The following is a 26,176-nucleotide window of genomic DNA, read 5'->3' as shown; positions in this document are numbered from 1 at the left end:
TCTCAGAATTCCCTCAAGTCCTAACATCACTTGATAGATAGAAATCGCTTACACTATATTGCTTAAATCCTGTCTGGCATATAGTTACTTTCTTGACTAGACGAGATCTGCAACAGGTGAGTCAGGAAAAGTCCCATACATACATACGCCAGGCTCAACAAACTGACCTTACCTCCAGCAGAGTTCATCCGTCAATTCAAAAATCTGACATCATAACAAAAGGCACAACCAGACACCACCGAACCCAACAAAGGCGAATTGATAATGAAATTCCACCATCTTCTCGAAAATATCCCCGTAGGAGCCACAATGGTCCCAACGCTCCTAATCGACTCCACCATGGGCGATACCCTCCCACTGCGCGTACCGTATAAGCTTTGTGTCGAGCTTCTCCCCGACGGCAGTGAAACCTACACGACGTCTGGATTTGCATACACGCCTCCTCAAGATGGAGAACGCTGGTTTCCGGCCCCATCCGCTCCTCGATCGCGATGCGTTGCGCTGTCGCAGTTTAGGTTTACTCAACTTGGGAAATTCCGCATCAAGGTTAAATTGATGGCTGATGGGTTTCAGCCTGTAGATGCTGTGTCTGAGGTCGTTACTGTCGAGGATAAGCCCATTGCTCCGCCGGCTGGCGAGGAGAAGTCGAAATCCGATGGGTAGGAGATTTCATTTGATGGAAACAAACCATGGCACTTTTTTCTCTTTTCTATTTTCTATTTTCTTTTTTCTTTTTTCTCTTTTTCTTTTTTCTTTTTCTTTTTTTTTTTTGGTTTTCATAGGACATCTATGTAATGAGTATTACTCTTCACGTACCTAAACTATTACTATACATACTGTACTGTACAGGTTAGCAATCCAGCAAACCTTAAATTCCTTACAGATACTCGTCTACACACATGTATCATGTATGCATGTACAGTACATCTCCTAGAAAATAGAAAATAAACCATCAATTCCCCCTACAGAACAACCCTCCTTTCTATACCTACCTTAGCTACCTACCTACCTACCTATCCAGATACATTCTAGTCTATTCTATCTAGTCTCACCGCCAAACACAAAAGACAACATCCGACAGGTGGAGATGATTTCTCCGGCTGACCAAGTCCTCACCAAGTACGGAGTAAGAATGCGATAGCCTGGCTTTTAGGAATACTCTTGTCCAATAGCATGATTTCTGTGTGGGGGGAGTTTGATGAGTTAGATTAGAGTAGGTTCCCCGCAATTTCTCCATTTCTCCAGATTGGATCAATATACCTAGGTAGAATAAATAATACTACTCCGTACGGGGTAAAGAATATACTATGGGGTAGTTGCTATCAACATAGCTAATTAGTGGCTTGCTTAATAGATAGACTAGATGGATAGATAGATATATTTAAACTAAATACTCTGAGATGTAACCTCCTATACAGTCATCTGAGAATGCAATACCAGGATGAAGTCTCTCATCTATCTCTGGGCTTTACTCCCCTTCCTCCATCTCTCACACTCCACGCCAACACAATTCCCAGCTGGCACATCACGCCTGTCTTGCCAAACGAGCCTAACCTCCTGCCCCAACGGCACCATAATCGTCAGCAACAACAAAAATGATCCTCGGGCACACTTCACCTCTATCCAGTCTGCCATCGACTCTCTCCCCAACGACAACTCGTCGCAGACCATCCTCATCCTAGCAGGGAACTATACCGAACAGCTAAACATCACGCGCTCCGGGCCCGTCACGCTGCTGGGGCAAACCTCCCATCCCACAGACGCAAGCCAGAACAAAGTCACCGTCTTCTGGGCCGCAGCCAACAATGGCACGTACGCAGACAACGCCTACACGAGCGTGCTAACCGTCGCGCCGACACTAGAGGCCAGTCTGACCGGGTCCGGGCCAACGGGGTACCCCGTCCCAGCAGACACACCGTTCGGCAACCGCGATTTCCGGGCTTACAATATCGATTTCCGGAATGTGTTCTCTGAGTACTCTGCTGGACCGGCGCTGGCGCTCAGTCTGAGCTATGCGAATGGCGGGTTTTATTATTGCGGGTTTTATTCGTTTCAGGATACTGTAGCCCCCCCCCCTCCCTACCTACCTAGCCCTCACAATTGACTGTCTGTGTATGTGTGTATGTGTACTGACGACAGGAGGTCTACATCGGCAAACACGGCAACGCATACATCTACTCCAGCATCGTCGCAGGCCAAACAGACTTCCTGTACGGCTTCGGCACCGCCTGGCTGCAATCCTCCCATCTCCTCCTCCGCAACTGCGGCGGGGGAATAACAGCCTGGAAGGGGACAAACACAACCTCCTTTCCCAACAAATACGGGGTATACATCGTCGACTCGCGGATCACTGCCGCCAACGCTACCGTCGCGGAGGCCATACGGCACAAATGCGCCCTTGGAAGGCCGTGGAATAGCCTGCACCGCTCCATCTTTGCGCGGACGTATGAGGATGGTAGTATTCTGCCGTCAGGGTATATTGATTGGATTGTCGATGGGGTAGGTCGTTACGAGCCGAATGTTACGCTCATGGCGGAGTATAAGACGTATGGCCCGGGGTTTAATCGTACGGGGAGGGTGAGTGGGAAGGTTGACACCCTCCTGGATGATGCGCAGTCTGCGGCGTACGATTCGCCGGCGAAGGTCTTTCAGAATGAGAAGGGAGAGTTTGGGAATGTTGGGTGGATTGATTGGATGCCGTGGTTATAGTTCTGTTGTCATTACTTCGTAAGAATAGAATCAGGTGGGGGTATATCATCTGAAAGGAAAAGATGAAAGAAGACTCGGCCATAGGTAGACGCACAGCCTGCAAAATGCTATATAATACCGCTACAGATTACGTATTTACTCCGTACAGAGTTCTACTCTGCACAGACTGGTCTAGTCTCACTTACTTACATTTACGACTAGGTGTTTAGAAAACTGATATAGGTATAGATGTAGATATGGGGATAGTATCGTATAGTACGCTGTACGGAGTACTAATATCCACTATATCCACCATCCACACCGTACTATAACTATATACTGACATGCCACCGTTCTAACACCTAGTATACACACCCAATATACAAACCTAGTACTCTGTATACTCTGTATACACCTACAAGTTAAATCTACATTCAGTCTACAATTTAAATACATACATACATTAGTTAAGAAGAAAGAAAAGTCCAATCTCTATGACCAAGGTCGGATATACACTAAGATCTATGGTATGGTATGTTAACACGACACTAAAACAGTAATTCAAGTCTGTTTGTGTGTGTCTGTGTCTGTGTATCTGTGTGTTTCTGGGGCTGGATCTTGTTACAAAAACATGTTGCCAGCATATGTCGGGAAAAAAATTAAAGAGATAAAAAGACAAAAAGAAAAAGAAAAAAAAAGGAAAATATTAAGTGAACGGAAGGCAAATAACCACCCCCGTGCCAGTCATACATTTATGGTGTTTTACTCGTCATCTTCCTCCTCAGGAGCGCGAGTCGTGAGGACGTAGCGGGACCGGCCGGTGTGCTCATCCTTCTCGTGCTCAATGGCCAGCTTCGACAGGTGGCCGATGAGGTTCTCCAGGTGAGTGTCCGCCTTGGAGCGCGAAGACCGACCCAGGTTGTCCAACCACGGGATGTCCGTCAGGATCGCGTACACCATGGCAATGATGATCGTCACACCCAGAGAGTAGGCCCACACGACAACCACCGTGACAATGCTGGTAGGACCGTCGGAGAAGTGCGCAGGGTCAGGCGGGCTGGTCTGCTCCGGGTAGCCACCAGAAAGCCAACCGAACACACAGAACAGGGTCGCCAGGATATCGACACCAGCAATGGCACCAACCAGCTGCCACGAGGGAAGGGTCTTGCCACCACGAGTGACGAAGATCAGCCAGTTCTCCGTCAGAGCAACCTCCAGGAACAGAATCTCCTGCGGGTTACCCCAGTTCTCAATGACACCACCGTTGGACAGGAACATGGTGCCACGGATGATCCAGGTACCGGCAGCCAGCAAGACACCCAGCACGACGGAGATGACCCAGATCTTGGGCAGCTGCCACTCGACAGGACGCTGCTCGTAGTGGGCATTGTCGTACGCGACCGCAATGGTGGCCAAGTCGGCGAACAGGGCGATGAAGACGATCAGGTCGGCGCGGATGGTCTCGTTGATGATGATCATGGACGTGACCAGGTAGATCTCCAGGTGCAAGCAAAGGGCAATACGGTACTGGATGTACGCCTTCATACGCTGGAAGATCTGACGAGCGACCTTGATCGAGTCGACGATGGTGCTCAGACCAGGGGCCAGGAAGACGATATCGGCGGCAGCCTGGGCAGCCTCGGTGGCACCCTCGACGGCGATACCACAGTCAGACTTCTTCAGAGAAGGAGCATCGTTGACACCGTCACCAGTCATGGCAGTCAGGTGACCACGCTGCTGCAGCATCTCGACGACCTGGTACTTGTGCTCGGGGAAGACTTCGGCGAAACCGTCGGCACGCTCGACGAGGTCGTGCACACGAGAACCAGTCAGACCACCATGGATCAGACGCTCCGAGTTGTACACCTTGGTACCCAGGGCCAGCATCTTGCAGGTTTCCTTGGCAATGGCAATGGCGTCACCAGTCAACATCTTGACGGACAGACCAAGGTTCTGGGCTTCGGTGATGGTGTGGGCAGTGTCCTCACGAGGCGGGTCGAACATGGGGTACATGCCCAGCAGTTGCCAGGGCTCACCCTCCTTCTGAACGGCGACACCCAGGGAACGGAAACCACGGCGAGCGAACTCGGCAGCCTTCTCCTTGTAGAGACGGGCCTCCTCCTCAGAGCACTGAGTCAGGTTCAGGATAGCCTTGGGAGCACCCTTGGCACAGGTGTAACGGACGCCATCGCAAGTGCAGACGGTGGTGATACGCTTGGACACCGGGTCGAAGGGAGTGAACTTCTCAGTCACCCAGTTGCGGGACAGGATCTCACGGGCCTTGGGGTAGCGACGCAGGGTCAGGATGGTGACCTTGTCGATGGGGTCCAGGTTCTTGACGTTGTGGGACGAGGCAATGGCGGCGACCGCGAACATCCAGTTGACATCGACACCCTCAGCAACGTAGGGCTCCCGGATGGACAGCTGGTTGGCGGTCAGAGTACCAGTCTTGTCCGAGCAGAGCACGTCGACACCAGCCAGAGACTCGATGGCAGTGAGCTTCTGGACGATGGCCTTCTGCTTGGCGAGGTAGGCAGCACCGACAGCCAGGGTGGTGGTGGTGACGACGGGCAGACCGACGGGGACACCAATGATGAACAGAATCAGGGTGTAGTGCAGCAGGTTGCGGTCGGAGTCCTCGGGGAGGGCAATGCGCAGGTGACGGAAGAAACCGCCAATCCATGCCGCGAGAATCCAGAACATAACGAGAACCAGCAGGGTAGTACCGATGGAGTTCATGATGGCCTTGAAGTGACCCTGGTCCTTGGCACCCTGCACCAGCGAGGCGGTCTTTCCGACGAAGGAGTGCTTGGCGGTGGCCGTCACGACAGCGAAAGCCTTGCCACGCTTGCAACCGGTGGTGTAGTAGCAAGTGTCACCCATGTACTTGTCGACAGCCAGGGATTCACCAGTGATGGCGGACTGGTCGACGGCAACGATGGGGTGGCCCAGGTGCTGCTCGCGGTCGTCCTCGTCCTCATCTTCCTTCTCCTTGAGGGTGTCGTCACCCAGGCTGGCCAGGTGCTGCTTGTAGAGCTCGAAGTTCTCGGGCTTGTTGTAGTCGCAGATCAGGCGGACATCAGCGGGGACGACGTGACCTTCCTCGAGAATGACCTATCACTTCAATTAGCAAGATCCACGGACGACGGCGGGCCGAAACTTACGATATCACCGGGAACCAGCTCACGAGCGAGGATCTCCTGCTCGTGGCCGTCACGGATAACCCAGGCGCGCATGGCAATGTCACCCTTCAAGCTGGCGACAACGTCGGCCGCCTGCTTCTCCTGGTACCAACCGACAATAGCGTTAAGCATCAGAATACCGATGATCACACCAAAGTCAATCCAGTCACGCAGACCAGCAGCCAGGATGACGGCCAATTCCATCACTGCAGGCGAACCACGGTCAGCGATCTCATCGCACGGGAGAAGGGGGGGGGGAACCACGGGCTAATACGAACCATAAAGAATGGGACCACGGAAGTAGCCGATGAACTGGATGAGCCAGTTCTGCTTCTCCGTCACCAGCTCGTTCCAGCCAGACTTCTTGCGGCGCGGCTCGATGTCGCTGCTCTTCAGACCGGCGCGGATGTCGGTGTCGAGCCACTCGTCGGGGGCGACGAACTGGCCCTCGCCGCCAAAGCCGTCGCCGGCAGAGCGCCAGAACGCCCACCAGGGCTTGCCCTTGGACTTGGCATTGTCGTAGGCCTCGCCGGCAGAGGAGGTCGAGCCGCGGCGGCGCTCACGGGCGGTCGAGATGTAGCGGTTCAGGGCAGTGTACTCGTCCAGCTGGGCGGTCGAGTCGTTGATGTCGGGGGCATTGCGTGGGTGGTCGCCATTCTCCACGTCGGGAGCATAGGAGATCCTCCGCTCCGCCATTGTTGCTGTTGGTGCGAAGGCTCACCAGCGTGTGGGAACCCACTGAAGGAGCGATTGAGCGGACGGGACACACAGGCAGAATGGCGAGGGGATGGAATTCCTATGGGAGAGGAGAAGGAGAGAGAGGGAGGCAGAGGCGGGCGGCGCAGGTCTATTTAACCAGATGGGGCGTGGACGGCCTTGCTGCTTTGGGCGGGCGTTTTTTTTGGTTTTTTGCGTTTGTTTTGCAGTCCGCGCGCTTGCCCGATCGGGCCTGGCCCGGCTTTCCGAATACGGCGCCGCGCGATGCCGTTTCGGGCGACTCGCCCCGTCGGCGAAAGAATTTTCTTGTCGCCGCTTTCTACAGAGTACTCCGGAGTAGAGAATGCCTGAACAGAGTATACACAGCCGGATCGATAGGTACTAGGTAGCTCTCCTCTACAGCTCGACTGCTCTCGCCGTCCGGGCCGAACAGCCTGGACAGCCTCAGCATAGTACAGTATCATAGACTAGAATAACGCAATACTCCGTAGAACACCATATGAATACTACTCCGTCCAGCATCAACTGCAGGATTCGTCCAGCCGGCACAGCGTGCCGATTCGCCCCTCTCGTCTCCATCTACTCTCCATCCGGGGCGTCCCAAGTGGAAGCGATTTAGCGTGTTTGGATGCGCGATTTTTCGTTTCTCCGAGGCGATTGGCGAGCGTGTTCCCCCCGGAGCGGGCCACCGGCAACGGCCCAGCGGTACGAAAAAAGAGGTCCCCTCTGAGAGGCAACAGACGCGCTGCTCGTCAAGTCGTGAATATCATCATCATCACTGTGCGTTGCTCGCACGTTTATGCAGGTCTTCTGCGGCTGAAGCACGCCTGTTTCTGGCAGTTCTGCTCCCGTGATGCCGCCTTGCCACCGCCGCTGCTCGTGCTGCGAGGTAACGTAAGGGGCGGCCGCCGGGCAGCTGCACTTGGCCTCCATGCGACAGCACAGATCAGACAGCCGTGCCTATTATTATCCTTGAATCACCGTGATCTTCGTCCTCAGCATCGCTCTCCACGGGGAACAAAGCTACAAAATAGAGCTGCTTCCTTCGCTGCCATCTGTGCCATCTCAGATCTCCCTCCCGATTCCAAATCCGTCCAGTCGACGAGTCCGCCAAGGCTGAACCGCATGCCTGCTGCTGGCGGGCCAAGTTTTGTTCCCCATGCGATCCCTACTCCGGAGTCCTCTGTCCAGCCAGCTGACTCCGTACTCTGTCAGTTTTTCACTTTTACAGGTTCCAGCTCCTGACCCGGTCCCGGTTGCACGTCTTAACCGGTTCGACCGTGCAATAATGCTCATTACACAGCAATACGCCTGCTGATTCAGATGGGGGAGACGATCAATACTCAAATCAAGTCGATGCGACCGGGTCAAGCCGGGGTGGCCGTCAGCGTCGTGCGTGCGGTTCGTCGATTACGATAGGGACTCCCCCGACTAAGCATACATCAGGCATGGCATTTGTTTCGATGCTTCCGCTAGCTGACTAGAACCATTACTAAACCTCAGTGGATTCTCCGGCGCGCGCTGACTGGCTGCCTGTCGGGGCTAGAGGACGCTCGTCGTGAACGTGGCGGCCGCAGCAGCCAACGAGAGCGTGCAGCAGCAGTCATTCTAGATGATCGGAGCTCTCTCTATGACCTCCGTTTTAGCTCTGCTATCTGGGGAAGCTCCTGCAGCTGTCCCATCGTGGGATGGCTGGGCTGCGCGTTTCGCGACCGTATCATCAGGACCTATCTGGAAAATCTCGCAGAAAGGAAGGCCCAGAAGGCGATGATCGACGGACGCAGATGCACGATCGAATATTCGCCTCACTCGGTATATACAAATTACGAATACTCCGTAAGTGAATTCGCATCGATCGGAGCCCCTCCGACCTGCGGTATTTATCGCGATAAGCCTGGACAAATTGCATAATCAGACAGATCAGAGCACTGCGTAGAGCCTGTATTCTGTAATTCTTGTACGGAGTAGATAATGATTACTGTCTTCATTCTTGGTGGAAGCGATTATTATTTTTTGTCTTCGTGCAGTGACGTCCGCCCAGGCTGTGATCTGCCAACGGTCGCCCGGCGGCCTGCCCAGCCTGCTCGTCATCATCACGGCGTCTGGGGATGCGCCCGTGCTTCTGCAGCGGCCAGCGGCCAGCAGCCAGCGGCCCCCATCAAAGCGTGTGATCAGTGAAAGTGATCATGTTGCTCAGCTGCTGCCCTGACGAACAACGATGCGGTGACCCTTACACGTCCAGACGATAGTTGCCTACGGACTACAACGATTGATCGTCCGTGGGGGAAAGCAGCCTGATGAGACAATTATTATTGTCATGGCATTGATACCACGGGACAAACTAGGATAGGCATTCCGGGTTTTGCGTCGACTCAGGACTGGTATCTGTGGACACTGGACACGGGCTGGTCATCGGGGCGATGCCGCCCGACTTGCCGTTCCGCGGTCTGGTGGTCTGGACGCGGATGCCGAAGAGGACGGCACGGTGACGGCAGCAATCGGGCTCCGTAGGAGTTACAACGTGGCCTAATCAAGACAGGGCCGAAGAGGCAGGATACAATTCAGCAGTGGTCATATAATAAGGTTCGCTCCAGCCGGCCTGCAGGCAAGGTGCCACTGGTGGAAATGGACAGCAGAACAGGACAATACAGACATGATGATGACTGCTCCGTATAGCAGTTGATTTATTATCCTGTCTGCTGGACGATATCAAGCTGGATATAGATCCTCGATGGAATATTCCATCTGTACGGAGTTGTAGATGCTACAGTGACATCTGTCTTGAATCTTGATTTGGGATACGGCATCCTTGGCGTGGTTTCTACAGTCAGAATTCAGATTCAGCATCTACAGAGTACTGTCTGTAGTAGATACAGCATTACTCCGTACGGAGTACGTACTCCATACTCTACTCTCTACTGCTGCTCACCGAGCCCTTCTCTGGAAGGTCGCAGGTCACAGGTCGCAATCTGCATCAGCTTCCCTCTTGGGCGAGCAGCCAGCAGCCAGCTGGGCCATGGGGCCAGGCACAGCGGGTTCCTGTTCTGGCAACTGACTCGCCCAGTATTCTGGAGTACGGAGGCCATGTACTCTGTACTCTGTACTGTACTCTCCGCGGAAGCTCCGTGGCCGCCGGTCAGGGCGACGCCGCGACGGTCGGACGCTCCCACCCCTCTGAGCCCCGTGCGCAGGTCGAAAATTATGCTCGTTGCCTGGAAAGGCAAGGAGGGTCGCTATTGGGGCTATTATCTTGACGTCATGATCGATCGTACGCATCCCAGTCCTGGGGAAAAATGTCGACAGCATGAACTGTCAAAGCGCGTTCTCTCGCCAGGGGAACAAGCAAGCAAGCAAGCAAGCATCGTCGTCGACAACGCTTTCCGCTTCGTGACACCCGGCAGGAAAAATTATTATTCTGGAAGCATAATAAATATTACGGATCTCGGTGAGTGTGCTTGGTCACTCGTGAATCCCGTCGTGGCCAAGTGGGGACTCTGGGACGACTGTTTCAATTGCCGTTCCTGGCGCTGTTTGGCTGCAAGCGAAGCGTCTCGAAAATGAGGGCTCCATCGTGCGCCGTGGGCCGCGGCAGCAACCAGACTCTAGCGTCTAGGTAGCCTCAGGCCGGGAATCCGCCACTAGAACTTCGGAGTAGATCGTCAATAATTATAACTATCATGTGGGTTCGCAGGCGGGCTGATAAGCTGATTACATCAAAATAATAATGCGTTGCCGTAAGGTCCACCGCTACGACGAGAGTGTTATCACAGAAAGTACAGTACAGGGTACGGAGTAGAGTACTCAGAGATACTCATACAGTCTGTGCTATTTAATAATACCAGACAAGAAAATAGTATTCTGTTCCAGACTGTGACTGATATTTTTTATTTCCCTCGCACAGCCGCCGTTGGCGCGCTTCCATGTCTAACCCACCTCCGAAAACGGCCTAGCGCGGAAAATCCTGCTGCTGCTGCTGCACAGCGGGCCCGACGCGCGGACCGTACGCCCCTTATGCAAACAATAATAATAATCAGCAGGAGGAGACTGGCTGGCCGCTGGCCAGGCTGGCATAATTCTTACCGAGCGTCGCAGCAGGAATAATATTTGATTTGTTTGTTATGCCAGTTATGTGCCTATTATCCGAGGGGTAGCCCGAGGGGTACGTAGCCCCGACTAGGTCCCCTGAGGGGTTGTACCAACTGAACTAGGTAATTTTCCCAGGCGCTCGCGTGACTTGGTTGTCGCTAGCAAGCAGTCTGAGTTAGGTAATCAGTATACAGATTACTCAAGGGGTTAAGTAGTGCGAGTACGGGGTGTAGTACCACACTCGTACGGAGTACGAGTATTCGTGCTGAAACTACGACTAACTACGCAACTTGTCAATCTACCTAGGTACAGTGTGTCCAAAAAGTAGACTTGATCACTGCCGTGGAAGTAATAATAATAATAATAATCTTCCAGATATTACTGCGTACGGAGGACGGAGTACTCTTTATCGGCTCGATATCCGGGAGTGGCAAATCATGCCTCTGAGTTTCTTACACTGACAGCAGACAGACCCTTAGACCCTTACGGAGTGCTACCACGGTTAGCAGTAGCAAAGTCAAGTTCAACCAGCAAAAAAAAATCAATTTTTTTCTAACTAATCATCTTACTGGTTGGTTGCCAGAGAGAAGAAGAAAGAAGTACAGAGTAAAAAAAAATTTCTTCAAAGATTCTTTCTAGAAACTAGGTATGATCCATGGTTGATTTGATCCATGGTTCGAGGTGCCGTCTAGCTACGGATCTCCATCCATGTTACCTAGGAATAGGGTACCTAGGTACAGAGGACTGGACAAGCTGGAAAATTTTTTTCCGGCCTTGCCATGGGATGCTGTTATTGTTCCCGTCGGCACATGTTATACAGGATTATGCATGCATGTCCATAGTCCATACGTAGTCCATAGTCATAGGTAGTCTATCGCTCTATTGGCTTGGCTGGCTAGTTGGCTGCCTATCTATCTATATATCTATCGATCTATCAGGTATGGTATCTTCCTGTCTCTCTATCGATCTATCTATGGAGTATCTAACCGATTTATCGATTTATCGATTTGTTCTGTTTTATTCGTACGTACGTAGGATGGAGTACGGAGTTGAAAGTACGGAGTATTGCATTTCTTGCATTACGGTACGTAGTCTCCGTACGGAGGTACTTGCCCGTCCGGGCCGCTCGTCCCGGTCGGGCCGAGATGAGGCGAGACACAGTTATCGGTCAGGCCCCTATCGTTATTATTACGGAGTATAGGGAGTATTATTTCATTGCAGGGATGATAAAATTTGTTCGCTCAGCAGAGTATAGTATACGGGGTATAGTAAGGAGTGATGAGGGGAGTATCAATTGATTGACTGATTAATTAATTGGTTTGTTAATTGATTAAATTTACTCATACTGAGAGGGATATCCCTATGCCGATAGATAATATTACCCCCTAGGACTATGTAGTAAGTACCTTAGGTACTTATTCCACAGCAACAGGGATGTACTCGTAGAATTCGCTCGGCATGGTATACATAAATATATGGAGTATAGTAAGGAGTAGGAGCAGTACCCTTTAATTGATTAATTGATCGATCGATTGATTATTGACGCATACTGAAAGGAATGGATATAGCCGATAATATTACCCCTTAGTAAGGTCCTATGTAGTGAGTTATTATTATTATTATTATTCCATGGACATGGACATGGACATATATAAGAACGAATAATTAATATTCTCATAGCAGACAGCAGAGGGATTATCGAATGTCCTACCTATGTACTCATTGGCAAGACGAGGGCAAAATTATGTAGGTACTACAGTAGTATTCCTGTCCAGTTACGTTTGAAGAATAAGTAATATGGCTGCTAGGGCTGGACAGACAGGACAAGAGGGAATTCAAATAAGGCTGAGATGGTCAAGTCAAGTGACTTCATCAAGTTTAATCGCATCACATGGTCAAGGCTGTCTGGCTGGGTAGACACCTACCTACCTATTAGGTTCCTATGTACTGTACGTATCTACTGTCAGAGACGATAATTGGCCATCAATCAATCATCCTGTTTGGTATCATGAGTAAGTGAGCATTTAAGTAAATGAATGAGTCTCATTTGATTACATGCCCATCCAATTGATTAATGAACAAACAAAAAGAGTAATTATCATTCCAGTACAGAGTATACTACGATAGAAAGTCTTTCTTTTTTTCTTTCTTTCTTCTATCAGTCAAGTCGTCAGACGTAGACTAATTATCCTGTTATCATCCTGTCATCTTATTAATACTATTATTAAATAATTGATTGATTAATCCATTAATCAAGACTGGAAAGAAGCAGAAATTGTATATATACTATGCTTTCGAGAACAGCTGCAAAAATAGTAGTAATAGTAAATGCGCCAGATTAAGAAGACTTGCTTTGTTGTCGAGTCATCGACGCTATATCCCACAGCTAGGGTATTGCTATTGCTGACATTGCTACTTCTGCACTGCTGTATCTGCTATATCTGTAAATATGCTTTTCTGAGGCGCTGCGCTGCTATCGAGTACTTTTTTTTTAAAAAAAAAAGATTAACCTGTGATTCTTCTTTTTCCTTTCTTTCCTTTTAACACTTCTCTAGGTCAATTCTCAGCAAGGATCCTTATTATTATTGTTTCTTGTTGTTTTTATTTACTTTTTTTTTACAAAAAAAAAAGAAAAAAAATAAAATAAAAATCCTACTTGCTACACACGCAATAATGAATAATAATGCATATCGTATAGCAGAGCGAATATTCGGTTGCTGGTTACACAGTTCACCTTTTTTTTCGGTTGCAGACTCAGGCATCAAAACGTGTCAAGGCATGCCTTAGGTGGTCTCAGCATGTTGTCCCCTATTTTGTTCCTTTTTTCTTGCGTGCTTCGGGATTTGCTGCTTGCTTGCGTCGACAATCTATGTAACACAGCTAGGTACAGCTGCATACTATACAAATACGACCACATTATTTTTTTTGTTCCTGGGCGTACATACATTACTTTCTTTCTTTGTTCCCCAAGAAATTCCTCCCCATTATTTAAGAAATAATGTCTTGGCAACTGCAAGGATAATGCCTACCTACATACCGACATTCTGGAACTCTGGAGTATACGGAAGTCATAGTCCACTCGGCTTTCGGTCTGGAACATTCCAGACCAGGACCCAACCAAAAATAATCCAAGACAAGATCTATCCGTCCCATCTGGGTAAGAATGCCATGCATAGCGCTATGCATGGCATTATTTCTGAAAATGTACAGCATTGAATTGATTGAATTGAATTGCATGTTACAAAGTTGAAGTTTTTATTTTATGCTTGGCGTTATTATATTGCTGCTGCTGCTGCTACAATTTGATACTGTACATTCTTGACAAGACATTCTTCCACAGACAGACAGATAGATAGATGACAATAATAATAATAAATTATGGCTAATAGCAATACAACACTATCAGTAAGTTAGGTAGGCAATAAAGATTGCCACTGGAACCGAACGGAACCGAAATTAATTCCAACAAACTCCCGTCCCGTCCTTTTCCATTATTCTGTGTCCATTATCCTCTAGGAGTTTGTAGTGTACCAGACTTGTTGCCAAAGTTAAAAAAAATCGTTAAGTTACGGACGGCTACAGCCGAGGAGTGATATGTAATCATGCCGACCGATCCGATCGGATACTCGCGGATGCGATACGTATCGGTGGTTACGATTGATGGGATTGGATGGGATGGGATCTGACATAATAGAATAGGATAAATAACTAATGCTATACTGTGCTATACTCCGTACTTATGCTATGCTTACGCTATCTGTGTGCATTAACTATTTGTCGCAAATTACGGAGTACTGCTACCAGTACTGCCACAGAGGAGTTAATTTTGATTGATTGATTGTAGATATTCCTTAGGTATCCTCAGGCATATTATCTACGGAGTACGTAAACTGGGGAGATTATGGAACTTGCCTCTTGTTTTCGAGAAAACAGCAGTAACCACTTACAGTGAGTGCAATAATTATCTAACTTGGACCCGCCAGCAGTAGTAACTTCAAGTTAAATCACTGAGTTCTATATGCTGATGATAACTTATAACTGCTACATCGTCTATGACTGTTCGTGCAGTAGCATTCATCTACCAGCGCTCACTCTGCAAGCAATATCCATGTAGTCGTACTACGTAAAATCCCGCACTGCGGTTATGCATCTACGTCCGTAGCTAGCTGCATGATCTACGTAGCTGGCAGCTAGCTAGCTGGTCTAGCTGGTCTTCTGACACTGATAATCGAGGGCTGAAATGGCGCCGTTGCTGCGGGGTGCTACTGACTTAGTTCTGTACAGTACGGAGTACAATACGTGATATAAGGCTGCATGATTTGTTTTTCTCATTCATGACCAAGCTTGTAGAATACGTCCTACACGCCAGTCCATGTTATCTCTGTCATAATGCATATTTTTATGTTGGACAGGAACACTGCCTCTAACAGTCAGCATACATCAGAAATTAGCATAGTTATTACTACAGTTAGTCCAGTAGATACAGCAAGGATAAGGTAACACCAACACTGACGAAATCTCAGCAGATGCAGTCCCTGCCTAGTTAGTCCTGTTATTGCGCGATTAATTTTCTTTTCTTGCCTTGTTATTCCTGCTCCTGCATAAGGCCTTTCTTACTTACATTCAGTTGAGTTATTATTGATGTGCCCTGCCAAGGCGATGATCTTACTGCCTGCGCCTGCGTACCTGCTTACTTGCGTATGCAGTCTACTGTCCAGTTTCTATCCGGTTTCTTCCCGACTGAGGGAATTTGCTCTGTATTACATTACTGCGCTGATCTTCGGTGATGCCGTGGCTGTAGTAATTTGCTTAGCTTGCTTGGCTTTTTCGCCTCTTTTTCTTTTGTCTTTTTTTTTGCTGTTCTCTTTTCCTTTTTCTCACTCCGTCGGGATTCGCAGGGCCCTGACTAGTCCGCAGATCATCAAGATAGCTTAGCTGTAAAGCATTATATATATTTCCAAGCAGTACTCCTCTACACAAACATCTCTCTAGACAAGAACGACCCTCACAATCAAACCATTCCTGCCTCCTGCCAAGAATAGCAAGCCCACAAATTAGCAACTACCTAGGCAACTATTTACATGTAACTGCAGGCAGTGAAATATTATTTTATCCCCCACTCTTGGCAAGGACTCTGTCCTACACTGTCATACAGGTAGGTACTGTACATAGATAAATACCTGATTTATGATCTGCGTCTGATTTCCAATGGAGTATCTATCTATTCCCGCCAAGCATGGCTGTGCAACACGTGCAGTTGATCCGGCGTAAAAACAGGTAAAGATGTAGTCTATCATCCCTTGCTGCGGTGAGAATAAGAGAGAGATACTACATAGTTCGACTGGCGGAGGGTATAATCTTGGCTTGGCTTGTAACATTGAATCTTGCTATCAGTCTAGTCTCTCTAATCTAATAATCAATGAATGATGATGAATGATGTTTCCTGTCTGGAACATTCCGATTGTCCGGAAGCAGGTGACATCTAATCTGATCTGATCTGATATAATACGACTTCATGGTATACATATGCAGCCTGTTGATACTCTACCTAATGGACAAGATCAAGCAAGGGATGAAACAACGGACAAAAAGTAAACAAGAGGATATCTGATCTCATCTGATCCTCAGACGGAGCACACTCCTGTAAATAGTAAATCCTGCCGAGACTGGAGAGCGGATTCTGATACCTTTTCTGACTGTTGATTTAGTGTTTACATGCAATGTACAGTACACCTACCTTGGTTACCTGAGGGTACGACGCGGTGTGATATAATATAATATTATTGATATGATATGGTCTGCTGCGAACAATACTGAATCAGTGACTGTCGATGCATGAGACGAATTCTATTAGGTAGTGGATGTGGCATTTTTAAAGAAAGCTGATGATAACGCGGAGCAAACAAAGTAAATAGTTGAATCCGTCTTGACAGAGAACTTTTTTTTTTGGTACTCGTTCGTTTACCAATCTACGCATTAATCTCACTTTTGATAAAATTACTTTCCTAGAAATGAGCAGATGGTGATTGGGCTTGCTTGCTTGCTTATTATTCTATCCACTATCATTTCCTCGCTTGAGTTCACGCACTTGCTACAACGAAAAAAAAAAGAAAAGAAAAGAAAAGAAAAGAGAGAGAGATGGGAAGAAAAGAAAAGGAAGGGTCACTTCCCTAGGGCAATATGAGTATTACCCTTTTAAGCGAGTTACGAAGACTACACAAAAGGCACTGTGAACGAATAAGAAGAACCTGACAAAGCGGAAAGTGGCAAGCCTATCAAAAGTACGGCGTAAATAGAGTATATACAGGAAATATATTAATAAAATAATCCAATAATGCAACACCTGGGTATAAGAATATAATTTCACTTCCATTATACAACAAATCTAACAAACTAGCAAGATTTACATTGTCATGAAGTTCCATTATGCTCACCATCCTCCACCGGTTGCAGAATAACTCGATCAAAGAGCATGGTAACAATAAAGACAAAGGATGGATTGGTTTCAGAACTTCTCTGTACTGTACATACTCCCATTTATTCATAAATAAATATGGGTAGAAATCCCCTAGCTAGAAGACTTAGACTTCCTTCTCTAATCATTCCTGTTCATTGGATTGCTGGAATCAATTCTGTGACTTGTTCTTGCGAGTGTCTGGCTGCTTTTTTTGCTACCATATATAGTGATGTTGATTTTCGGATATGTTGAGTTATAGTAGTAAAGTATCCTACCTAGGTAGTTCCTCTTTATATACCAGGAAAAAGGCAAAAAGGGCTTTCCCAACACGATTCACAATCGAAATTCGAGATTTCTCCACATCACATCAACAAAAACATATACGAAACGACCGTGGACTGTGGTAACAAGCATGCCAAACAACGTCGAAACCTTCTTCCTGCCTAGCAGCCTAGGCTCTGAAATCGAATCGAAATGGAAGATTTATTTATTTATTTATTTGACCTTTGACCACAGCAACGAGCAGCAAGCAACGAGCAATGCAACGAGAGCAGATCTAGCTATTAACTTCAATTTGTGTTCAAAAACTGTCTAGTTAGTAGTGAGCTGGCCAGAATGACACTTTGTTTATAATTATGACAGAGCAATCAATGTTCAGCAATGCTGTTGACCTACTCATGAATACTGAGCATGTAACACAACAGAAAAGAAAAGGGTTTGCTTCATTCATACTTCATTTATGCTCCTGCTGGATTCTGTTCAAAAGTCTGCAGTGGGAGAGAATTGATTGTAGATGGTAGAACCACCGATACTGAATGGATGGATAGATGGTTTTATATATATATATATATAATTCCCATTCCGCTCACATGTATTTAATATTGTTCTTTGCGCCAGGAGTAGCTGCTTCAGACTGACCAGGATAATATCATTAATTACTCGTGAGAACAGAATGCTGAATAGAGAATTGAATTTCTACTTGTCTTTGTCTAGTCTATCTCCTTCCCTTCCTTACTCCCTTCCTCTCTCTCTCTCGTCGGTTTTCTTTTCCTTTCTCTCCTCTCTCTTCTCTCTCTCTCTTTCTTTTTTTTTACAAATCAACGTTTCTAGAAGTCAGCCTCTAGATAAAATTTATAATAATCTATCTGTCTGTTCGCTACAAGCAGTAATAGCTTCGGTGATAGTCACGCAGACACAACAGCTCTCTCTCTCTCTTCCTTCAATATCCCACCCATCTCAGATGATGGAGAACACTTCAATAACTACCATGGTTATGCTATGCACCTATGTATGTACAGTACGGTAGTTTAACTAGTTTGATTATTTGCTGTCTGTCAGTGACTTGCTGCATCTCCTCTCCTCTTGGGTTGATATTGACGGTGCATGTATGTATGTATATTCATGGCTTTATGAGGCGTGTGTATGTACGTATGTACCGCATAAGATTGCTGTTAAGTCTAGTTTTATTTTTAGTTCTTTCTTTATTTTTCCTGATACGTCTACTGTGAGAATTGCAATGGCGATTATGTGTTGATTCGAGCATGGTAGTAGTATGTACAGTACAGTACAAGCCGATAAATAAAGCCCTCTATAAACGAAATATCTGTCAACCCTGACGTCTGTCTACAAAGTTACCTGCTTCTTCACCGTAAACTCGCCCAGCACTTCTACCTCCTTCTTCTTGTCCGGCGGCACGCCATACCCTCCACCACCGGGCGTCTTAATGACGATACGATCGCCCGCCTGCATCGCCATCGACGCTTTTCCTCCTACCGAAATCGTCCGCTCGGTGCCATCGACCGGATCCTTCCGGATCCACAGGTTGACTCCCCTCTGCCCGTCCTCACCCCCGGCCATCCCGTAGGGTGCGATTACCCGCCGCTCTGACAGGATGCTCACCTGCAGCGGCCGCCGTAGCTCGATGTCCCGGATGCAGCCGTCGCCGCCGCGATTGCGCCCCGCGCCGCCGCTGCCCCGGCGGATGGAGAACTCGCGCAGCAGGACGGGGTACCGCTTCTCCAGCGTCTCTGGGTCCGTCATGCGTGTGTTTGTGCTGCCCGTGTGCACGCCTGACTGCCCTTCCCAGTTGGCGCCTGCCCCCGCGCCGCCGGCAATCGTCTCGTAGTAGCCGAATCCCTTGGTCACTTTCCCCGTCTGCGGGTCTTTGCCGCCGTATCCAAACGTCAGGTTGTTGCATGTCCCCTGGCTGGCGCCCGCCACGCGGAACGCCTTGAGGATCACGTCGATGATGCGCTGCGCCGTCTCGACGTTGGACCCCACCGTCGCTGCCTTCAGGCTCGGCGACAGGATCGAGTTGGGCGGGCAGATCACCCGGATCGGGTTCAGGCAGCCCTGGTTCAGCGGTATGTCCGTCGAGATCATCGACCGCAGGCAGTACATGATGCCGCTGTACATTACGGCCGGCGGGCTGTTCAGGTTGTTGAGCGCTTCGGGCCCCGTGCCCGTGAAGTCGAACGTCGCTGACCCGTCCGTCGGGTCGATGGTGATCTTCAGCGCCAGCGGCGTCCCGTCGTCCATGTAGTCGACTGCCTCGAGCGGCTGGCCCTGGAACCGCCGGCTGAAGTCCTTCAGCAGGTTGCGCACCGTCTCCTCCGCGTTCTTCTGCACTGCCTGCATGTACAGCTCCACCACCGGCCAGCCGTACTCGCGCACCAGGCCCTGGATCAGGTGGATGCCGCGGTTGTTGGCCGCGATGCCCGCCTTCAGGTCCGAGATGTTGTCGTTCAGCGTCCGCGTGCCGCTGCAGCCTGGGTAGCTGGCCGGCACCTCGTACAGGTGGTGCACGACGCCTTCTTCGTCGAACACGCCTTCTTTCACCAGCTTGAACGACTCGATCGCCGCGCCTTCCTGCCACAGCTCCGTCGAGTTGGGCGGCATGCTGCCTGCCGCGATGCCGCCAATGTCCGCGTGGTGCCCGCGGTTCGCGACGAAAAACAGGATCTTGGTGGGATCGTTCTCGTCGAAGACGGGCGTCGTGACGGTCAGATCGGGCAGATGAGTACCGCCGGCGATTGGATGGTTCGACAGGAGCACATCGCCCGGTTTCAGCTCGCCCTTGCCGTACTTCTGCGCCTGGTACGCGATCGCATAGCTCATCGACCCCAGGTGCGCCGGGATGTGCGGCGCGTTGGCCACCAGCCGCCCGTCGGACGAGAAGATGGCGCAGCTGTAGTCCAGCCGCTCCTTGATGTTGGTCGAGATGGACGTCTTGCGCAGCGTCTCGCCCATCTGCTCGGCCACGCTCATGAACCGGTGGCTGAACACCGACAGCTGGATCGGGTCGACCTCGTCGGCCGACACCTTCTTGACCTCGGCGTCGAGCAGCTCGATGACGACGTGGTCCGCCAGCACGGTCGCCTCGCTGGCTGGGTCGACGACGATGGTCTGCGTCTCGTCGATGATCATGGCCGGGCCGAGGATGACGCTGCCCTTGGGCACGTCCTTGAGGTGGAAGATGCGCGCGTCCACCCAGCCTTCCTTCTCGAAGTAGACCTTGCGGATATGCGCCGGTTTGGCGTCTCTCCGCCGCTCGATCTCCTTCAGCTGCTTGAAAGGGCTCTTGACTTTAACCTCCATCGCCTTGCCGACCGATCGGATCCGGATGTCGTCGACCAGGATCTCGCGCGGCTGCGTGAAGCCGAACTCGCGCCGGTGGCGAGCGATGAATCCCTTGGCGAAGTCGCCGTTTTCTGCTTCGGACTCGGAGATCATCAGCGCCGTGTCGCTGCCCCGGTACCGCATGTTCAGGAACATCTCGTGGCGGATCTGGTCGAGGCTGAAGCCCTCGTCCTGGAGCTGCTTCGTGGCGCGCTGGCGCAGGGCTTCAGCCCTCTTCTCGATGCGGGCCGCAGAGCTCTCGTTGTAGGTGGACGATTCGGGCTCCTGCAGCTCGACGACCACGTCGGCCAGAGCCATGCCGTACGCCGAGAGAATGCTGGAGAATTTGTGGATCAGCACCCGTTTGATGCCCAGGTCGCGCGCGATGGCCGTCGCGTGCTGGCCGCCCGCTCCTCCGAAACAGACGAGATTGTGGGCGGACGTCTCGTAGCCTCGTCCCTCGCTGAGGGCCCGGATGGGTCGCGTCATCGACGCGTTGGCCACGAGCAAGAACCCCATGGCGACCTCCTCCGGCGTCAGCTTCTCGGAGCTCTTCTTCTCCGCGTTCACAACCTCGGTCAGCTCGAGGAATTTCTTCTTGACCACCTCGAAATCGAGCGGACGGGCAAAGTAGTCGGGCAGGATCCGGCCCAGGAAGAAGTTGGCGTCGGTGATGGTCAAGGGACCGCCTTTGCCGTAGCATGCTGGTCCCGGGTAGGCGCCTGCTGATTCAGGGCCGGTGACGAAGAGGCCGTTCCGCCAGAAGAGAATCGAGCCGCCTCCGGCTGCGACAGTGTGCACGTCTAGCTGCGGACTCTGGATGGCAACCTGGGAGACGGTCGTCTCGAAGACGTGCTCGAAGGCGCCGCTGTAGCGGGACACGTCGGTGCTGGTGCCGCCCATGTCGAAGCCCAGCACGGGCGTTCCCCCCTCCTCGTCGTAGCAGGTTTTGGCGCACCCGATCACGCCGGCTGCTGGGCCCGAGAGGATGGCGCGCAGACCGGTGAATCGCGAGAAAGACGTCAGACCGCCGTCGGACTGGCAGAGCAGCAGCTTCTTGGCGTTGTGGTCCTCGAGGCGGCCCTTGAAGCCGTTGCGGAAGCCCTCCAGATACTGGGTGATGACGGGCGAGAGGTAGGCATCGGCCGTGGCGGACTGAGCGCGCGGCACGATGCGGATCATGGACTGCAGCTCGGACGAGACAGAGGCCTTGAAGCCGATCTCACGGGCGATGGCCGCGACGGCCTTCTCGTGGTCAGGGTAGGCGTACGAGTGCATGAAGGCGATGGCCAGGGTGCGATAGCCCTCGTCCCAGAGGGCCTGGAGGTCCCTGCGGACCTTATCGAGATCGGGTCGCTGGAGAATGCGAATGGCCTCGCCGGTGAGGCCCTCGACCAGGTCCGGGTCGGAGGATATGTCGATGGGCTGGGGTTCGGGGTCTTCCGCGAAGCCCTCGATGGTGACGCGCTCGTCGACCTCGACGACTTTCTCGTACAGGCGATCCAGCTTGGAGACGGAGAGGTCGAAGATGCTGGGGCGGGCCTGGTTGCCGATGATGAGCAGGTCGCGGAAGCCCTTGGTGATGAGCAGGGCGACGCGCTCTCCTTTTCGCTCGAGCAGGGCGCTGGCATAGTCAGAACAAACTATCAAGCTACGCTTAGGGTAATGTGATGAAAACATACTTCGTCGCCACCGTCGTGCCCATACGAATCGACTCCACAGGCGTGATATCCAGCGGCGTGCCACGGGGGATCTTCTCGCCGGTGGCCATCTCCAGGATCAGGCGGATGCCCTCGATGGGGGCGTCGTCATATTCGCCGGGGTTCTGGGACAGCAGCTTGAAGATGACATCGTCTTTGCGGCCGGGGATGCTGGCCCAGAAGTCGCAAAAGGTGCCACCGCGGTCGATGGCGATCCGTATGCCCTTTGGCGTTGAGCTGGCCATGCTGTCGATTCAAGTAGATAGGTAGTTCAATCCATGTGATGATGCAGTGAATATAAGGAAGAATGCAGCAGCCAGCGCAACACCCCTCGTGCTGTCTCTTGACAGTGGAAGCGGAGAGAAAGAGAACAGCAACCTTTATCTATCGCTCATCGCTATCAATCAGTCGCCTACGCAATGGAGGGGAACATTCCGGCAAAGACAACGCGATGCCGAATGGCGGGGGGAAGCCGCCGGAAAGAGATGGCCGATGCCGAGAAGAACCGCCAATCAGGGCGGCCGGAATGGCGGAGAGATGGCCGATTCGCTGGAGAGGACGGTCATTTGCCAGCCAATCAGATTGTCTAGGCAGGTCGGTACGTGAGATGTTTCTCCTGCCTAGTTAGGTAATTCAATATGACCCCTACTATTACCGATTATATAGGAAGATTGTGGAGGAACAAGTTAGCTAAGGAGAAAATGCCAGCATTCCTCGTCCTAATTGCAAGCAAATATATATTTATGGCTAATATACTTTGCCTAGATAATGAATCTTTACCTACTGCTTGCCTAAGCTTAAGTGCAACTTTACTTTATACTGCAGTTACAATGAAAATGCAAGAAATACTCAAGGAATACGAATAGGGATCCCGCCCGAAGCAGATAAAATAAATAACCCATGCACAAATACACATCATCTCATCAATCATCACATAAAAGTTTCTACTCAAACAGCCACGGCGCAGACAGCGCCGTATCGCCCGTCGTCTCCAAGGCCGTCGGAAACCCCCAGTGCAGATCCGGCTGCGTCAGGAAGCTCTGAATAGAAGGGTCGTCCAGCGCCGACTGGACGAGGAAAACGCTCTGTCCGTCGTGTACCTGGCCGGGAGTGGAGTCTGGGGCTGTTGCTGATGCAACCATCCTGGATGCAGATGCCGATGCAGATGCCGATGCAGATGCAGATGTTGATGCTTGACCGACGCAGCTCCCCCGCTCGTTGAATTCCTGCATAATCTTCCGGATCTCGCAGAAATGCTGGTAGAAGCTTGCCGCCGGCAGATTGCCGTCGTGGACCATCGACTGCATAATGTCGGACGCTGTTTCGACGGCGTCGCGGTCCCGGTCCGCGTCGCTGTGGCGCAGGATGCTCGACATCATCAGGATGATCGTTGAGGAAAAGAGATAGTGCGCGTCGAAGTACCCGAAGATGGCCATCCCGCCGTCGACCCAGAGCTGGGTCAGCAGGCTGTTGGAGCTCCGCGCTGCGTGGATGCAGGCGTCAGCCAGCGCGTTCGTCATGGGGGATGGCACGGAAGCTTCGTCTTGGAAGCGCGACTTGAAGACGTGGAAGAAGATTGGGCGGGTGGTCAGAATGACGCACTAAGTCAGTCAGTCAGTCAGTCAGTCAGTCGTATTACTTCTGAATTGAACTTAGGTGACACACCTGGTTGAAACACAGATGCAACGACGCAACGTTCCGCGACGAGTATCGCTGCGGATTGCTCGAGCAGATGCGGACGCTCTCGGGCAGCGTCTCTGCCCACGAGCGCAAACTGCGCAGGATCTTGTGCACGCTCTGCACAAACGACTTGTTCTGGCCCGACCGGCCGTAGATGTCGCTGATGATGTCGCCCGTGATCCGGGCCAGGCGGAGATGCGCGACCAGATGCGCCGGATCGGAGAATTCCTCCCGCTCGCTGGGCGTCAGGCGCTCCATCGACGGCAGATCGACGTCGATGTCGCTGTCTCTGACGGTGACGGGATGGCCCAGCTTGGAACTGGTGATCCGGTCGATCGTGTAGATGCTCCACCACACGCGGATGCGGTGTTCGCGCTCCACGGCCGATATCATGTACCCTTCCGGGAGATTGTGGTGCAGGCCCAGCGTCAGACAGAGCCGGAGCGCCATTCCGGCGTAGGTATAAGCGGAATTGGTGCGGTTCAGGGCCAGAGAAAACAGCGACAGAATGAGCAATGTCTCGATATACGGCACCGTCGCCTCCTCATGCAGATCCTGGAACAGACTCATCGCCTGCACAAAGAAGCCCGTTCCGGGAATGCCGGCTCCCTTGGTCGACGAGAGCCTGCGGTTGGAGTACATCTCGCCCATGGCGAAGAGGGCAAAGAGCTTGCAGAGGAAGACGGGGTCGTCGAAGCACTGGTCGCGATACAGCGCATCCATCCGCTCGACCGTCGTCTTGCGCAGCATCAGATGGTAGTCGTTTCCGAGAAAACGCAGCGCGACCTTGAGCAGCAGATGCGCGTAGGCGCGGTTGGGGAGCTGGAAGGCCGGATCGGACATGCGCAGCAGGGCCCGGTCCTTGAAGTAGCTGGGCCTCGACAGCGGCGTGACGGGCTCGTTGCCGCTGAGGAACTGGCGCAGACGCGTGCCAAACGCGGTGCACGCCGCCTCGCCGATGTAGACAGGCTGCGTCGAGGCATTGTCGGGGACGAACCAGGCGCGGTCCTCGATCAGGGGGTTGCGCAGGTTGACGTCGGAGCCTTCCTCGCCTTCAGCAGCAGCGGTGGTGGGCTTGTTCTGCAATGTCTGAGGGATCTTGCCGCGACTGGCCTTCCACAGCTGGCTCTCCTCTTCGAGTTTCTTGAGATAGCTCTCCTGGATCAGCACCTTGCGGTCCCGCATGGGGTAGACGCAGTCAGCGGTGCTGCCGGAGACCTGGCAGTTGTGGCACGGATTGCCGCCAGAGCATTTGATTTTGTGTGAGTGGCATCGCCGGCAGCTGAATACAGATCAGCATGTTGATTTTCAGCATCTTGATTGATTCAGTGGGTACAGGTGCAGGGAATATACGCACGCGACAAAGCTCCGCCGGGGCCTCTTTGCCGGCCTCTCGGCAGTTGCATCATCCAGCGGAGACGCACTGTGATCGTGGCCGTGGTCGTGGCCGTGGTCCTGGCCATGGTCCTGGCCCTCTCTGTCGGTCATTTTATTATATGTTATATTTTGTAGAAATAATCGAGAAAGCAGTGCAGCTGCATCGACTCAGCTGGGGTCGTGATTATCCGGCTAGATAAGATCTCGGCGAAGTCTCGCCGAGCCGAGCGGAGCCCCGCCGGACATAATCCGATCAGCATTATCATTATCATTATTAAGCACGAATTAATTAACGTAATCCACCACCGAGCTGCGCGGACCACCGAGCTGCGCGGTCCCCGAGAAAAAAATTCAACCACCAACACAACCGTAAATCTTGAAGCATTTTGCAACCAAATTTAATGAATTTGACTATATAAAGAAGGAGACTGTTTACTAGGGCATTTAAGCCGATTATGGCCTGTTTGATTGCAATTACTGCATCTTGGTGGCCTTCGAGTCCGTGGTCTAGATGATTCCTGTAGTTGCTCCTCATGCTCTTGAGCTTTTTGCTGTCCTTCAGCACCTGTCAAGCTACCACCAGTTGCTATAAAGTATCTTGATGCCTCTCGCTTCCTTTTTAGACGCTGATTTGCTGCACGAAGTTGATTAACTTCTTGCTGCAATAGGAT

The 26,176-nt window shown here is 51.2% G+C and overlaps 5 protein-coding genes across 5 annotated transcripts; 2 read left to right on the top strand and 3 right to left on the bottom strand.

The window, feature by feature from the left end:
- Positions 1–309: 309 nt before the first annotated feature.
- On the top strand, positions 310–1,141 carry T310_2988 (uncharacterized protein; the record flags this gene model as incomplete). Its single annotated transcript, XM_013474132.1, has 3 exons — positions 310–659; positions 884–908; positions 1,022–1,141. 3 exons carry the CDS (start codon positions 310–312, stop codon positions 1,139–1,141), a joined length of 495 nt encoding a protein of 164 aa, XP_013329586.1.
- A 300-nt stretch (positions 1,142–1,441) lies between these two features.
- Positions 1,442–2,709, top strand: T310_2987 (Pectinesterase; the record flags this gene model as incomplete). Its single annotated transcript, XM_013474131.1, has 2 exons — positions 1,442–2,062; positions 2,140–2,709. The coding sequence occupies 2 exons, from the start codon at positions 1,442–1,444 to the stop codon at positions 2,707–2,709; spliced, it is 1,191 nt and encodes a 396-aa protein (XP_013329585.1).
- A 741-nt stretch (positions 2,710–3,450) lies between these two features.
- Positions 3,451–6,566, bottom strand: T310_2986 (Proton-exporting ATPase; the record flags this gene model as incomplete). The annotated part of the gene is made up of 3 exons (XM_013474130.1): positions 3,451–5,802; positions 5,853–6,076; positions 6,149–6,566. The coding sequence occupies 3 exons, from the start codon at positions 6,564–6,566 to the stop codon at positions 3,451–3,453; spliced, it is 2,994 nt and encodes a 997-aa protein (XP_013329584.1).
- An 11,654-nt stretch (positions 6,567–18,220) lies between these two features.
- On the bottom strand, positions 18,221–22,693 carry T310_2985 (5-oxoprolinase (ATP-hydrolyzing); the record flags this gene model as incomplete). The annotated part of the gene is made up of 5 exons (XM_013474129.1): positions 18,221–18,250; positions 18,397–18,414; positions 18,567–18,578; positions 18,766–22,372; positions 22,431–22,693. 5 exons carry the CDS (start codon positions 22,691–22,693, stop codon positions 18,221–18,223), a joined length of 3,930 nt encoding a protein of 1,309 aa, XP_013329583.1.
- Positions 22,694–23,392: 699 nt separating this feature from the next.
- On the bottom strand, positions 23,393–25,616 carry T310_2984 (C6 transcription factor; the record flags this gene model as incomplete). The annotated part of the gene is made up of 3 exons (XM_013474128.1): positions 23,393–24,049; positions 24,114–25,410; positions 25,486–25,616. 3 exons carry the CDS (start codon positions 25,614–25,616, stop codon positions 23,393–23,395), a joined length of 2,085 nt encoding a protein of 694 aa, XP_013329582.1.
- Positions 25,617–26,176: the final 560 nt, after the last annotated feature.

Source organism: Rasamsonia emersonii (assembly GCF_000968595.1).
Source record: "Rasamsonia emersonii CBS 393.64 chromosome Unknown ctg1118621760046, whole genome shotgun sequence".
Lineage (NCBI taxonomy): Eukaryota > Fungi > Ascomycota > Eurotiomycetes > Eurotiales > Trichocomaceae > Rasamsonia > Rasamsonia emersonii.
This window is presented reverse-complemented; position numbering and strand designations above follow the sequence as displayed.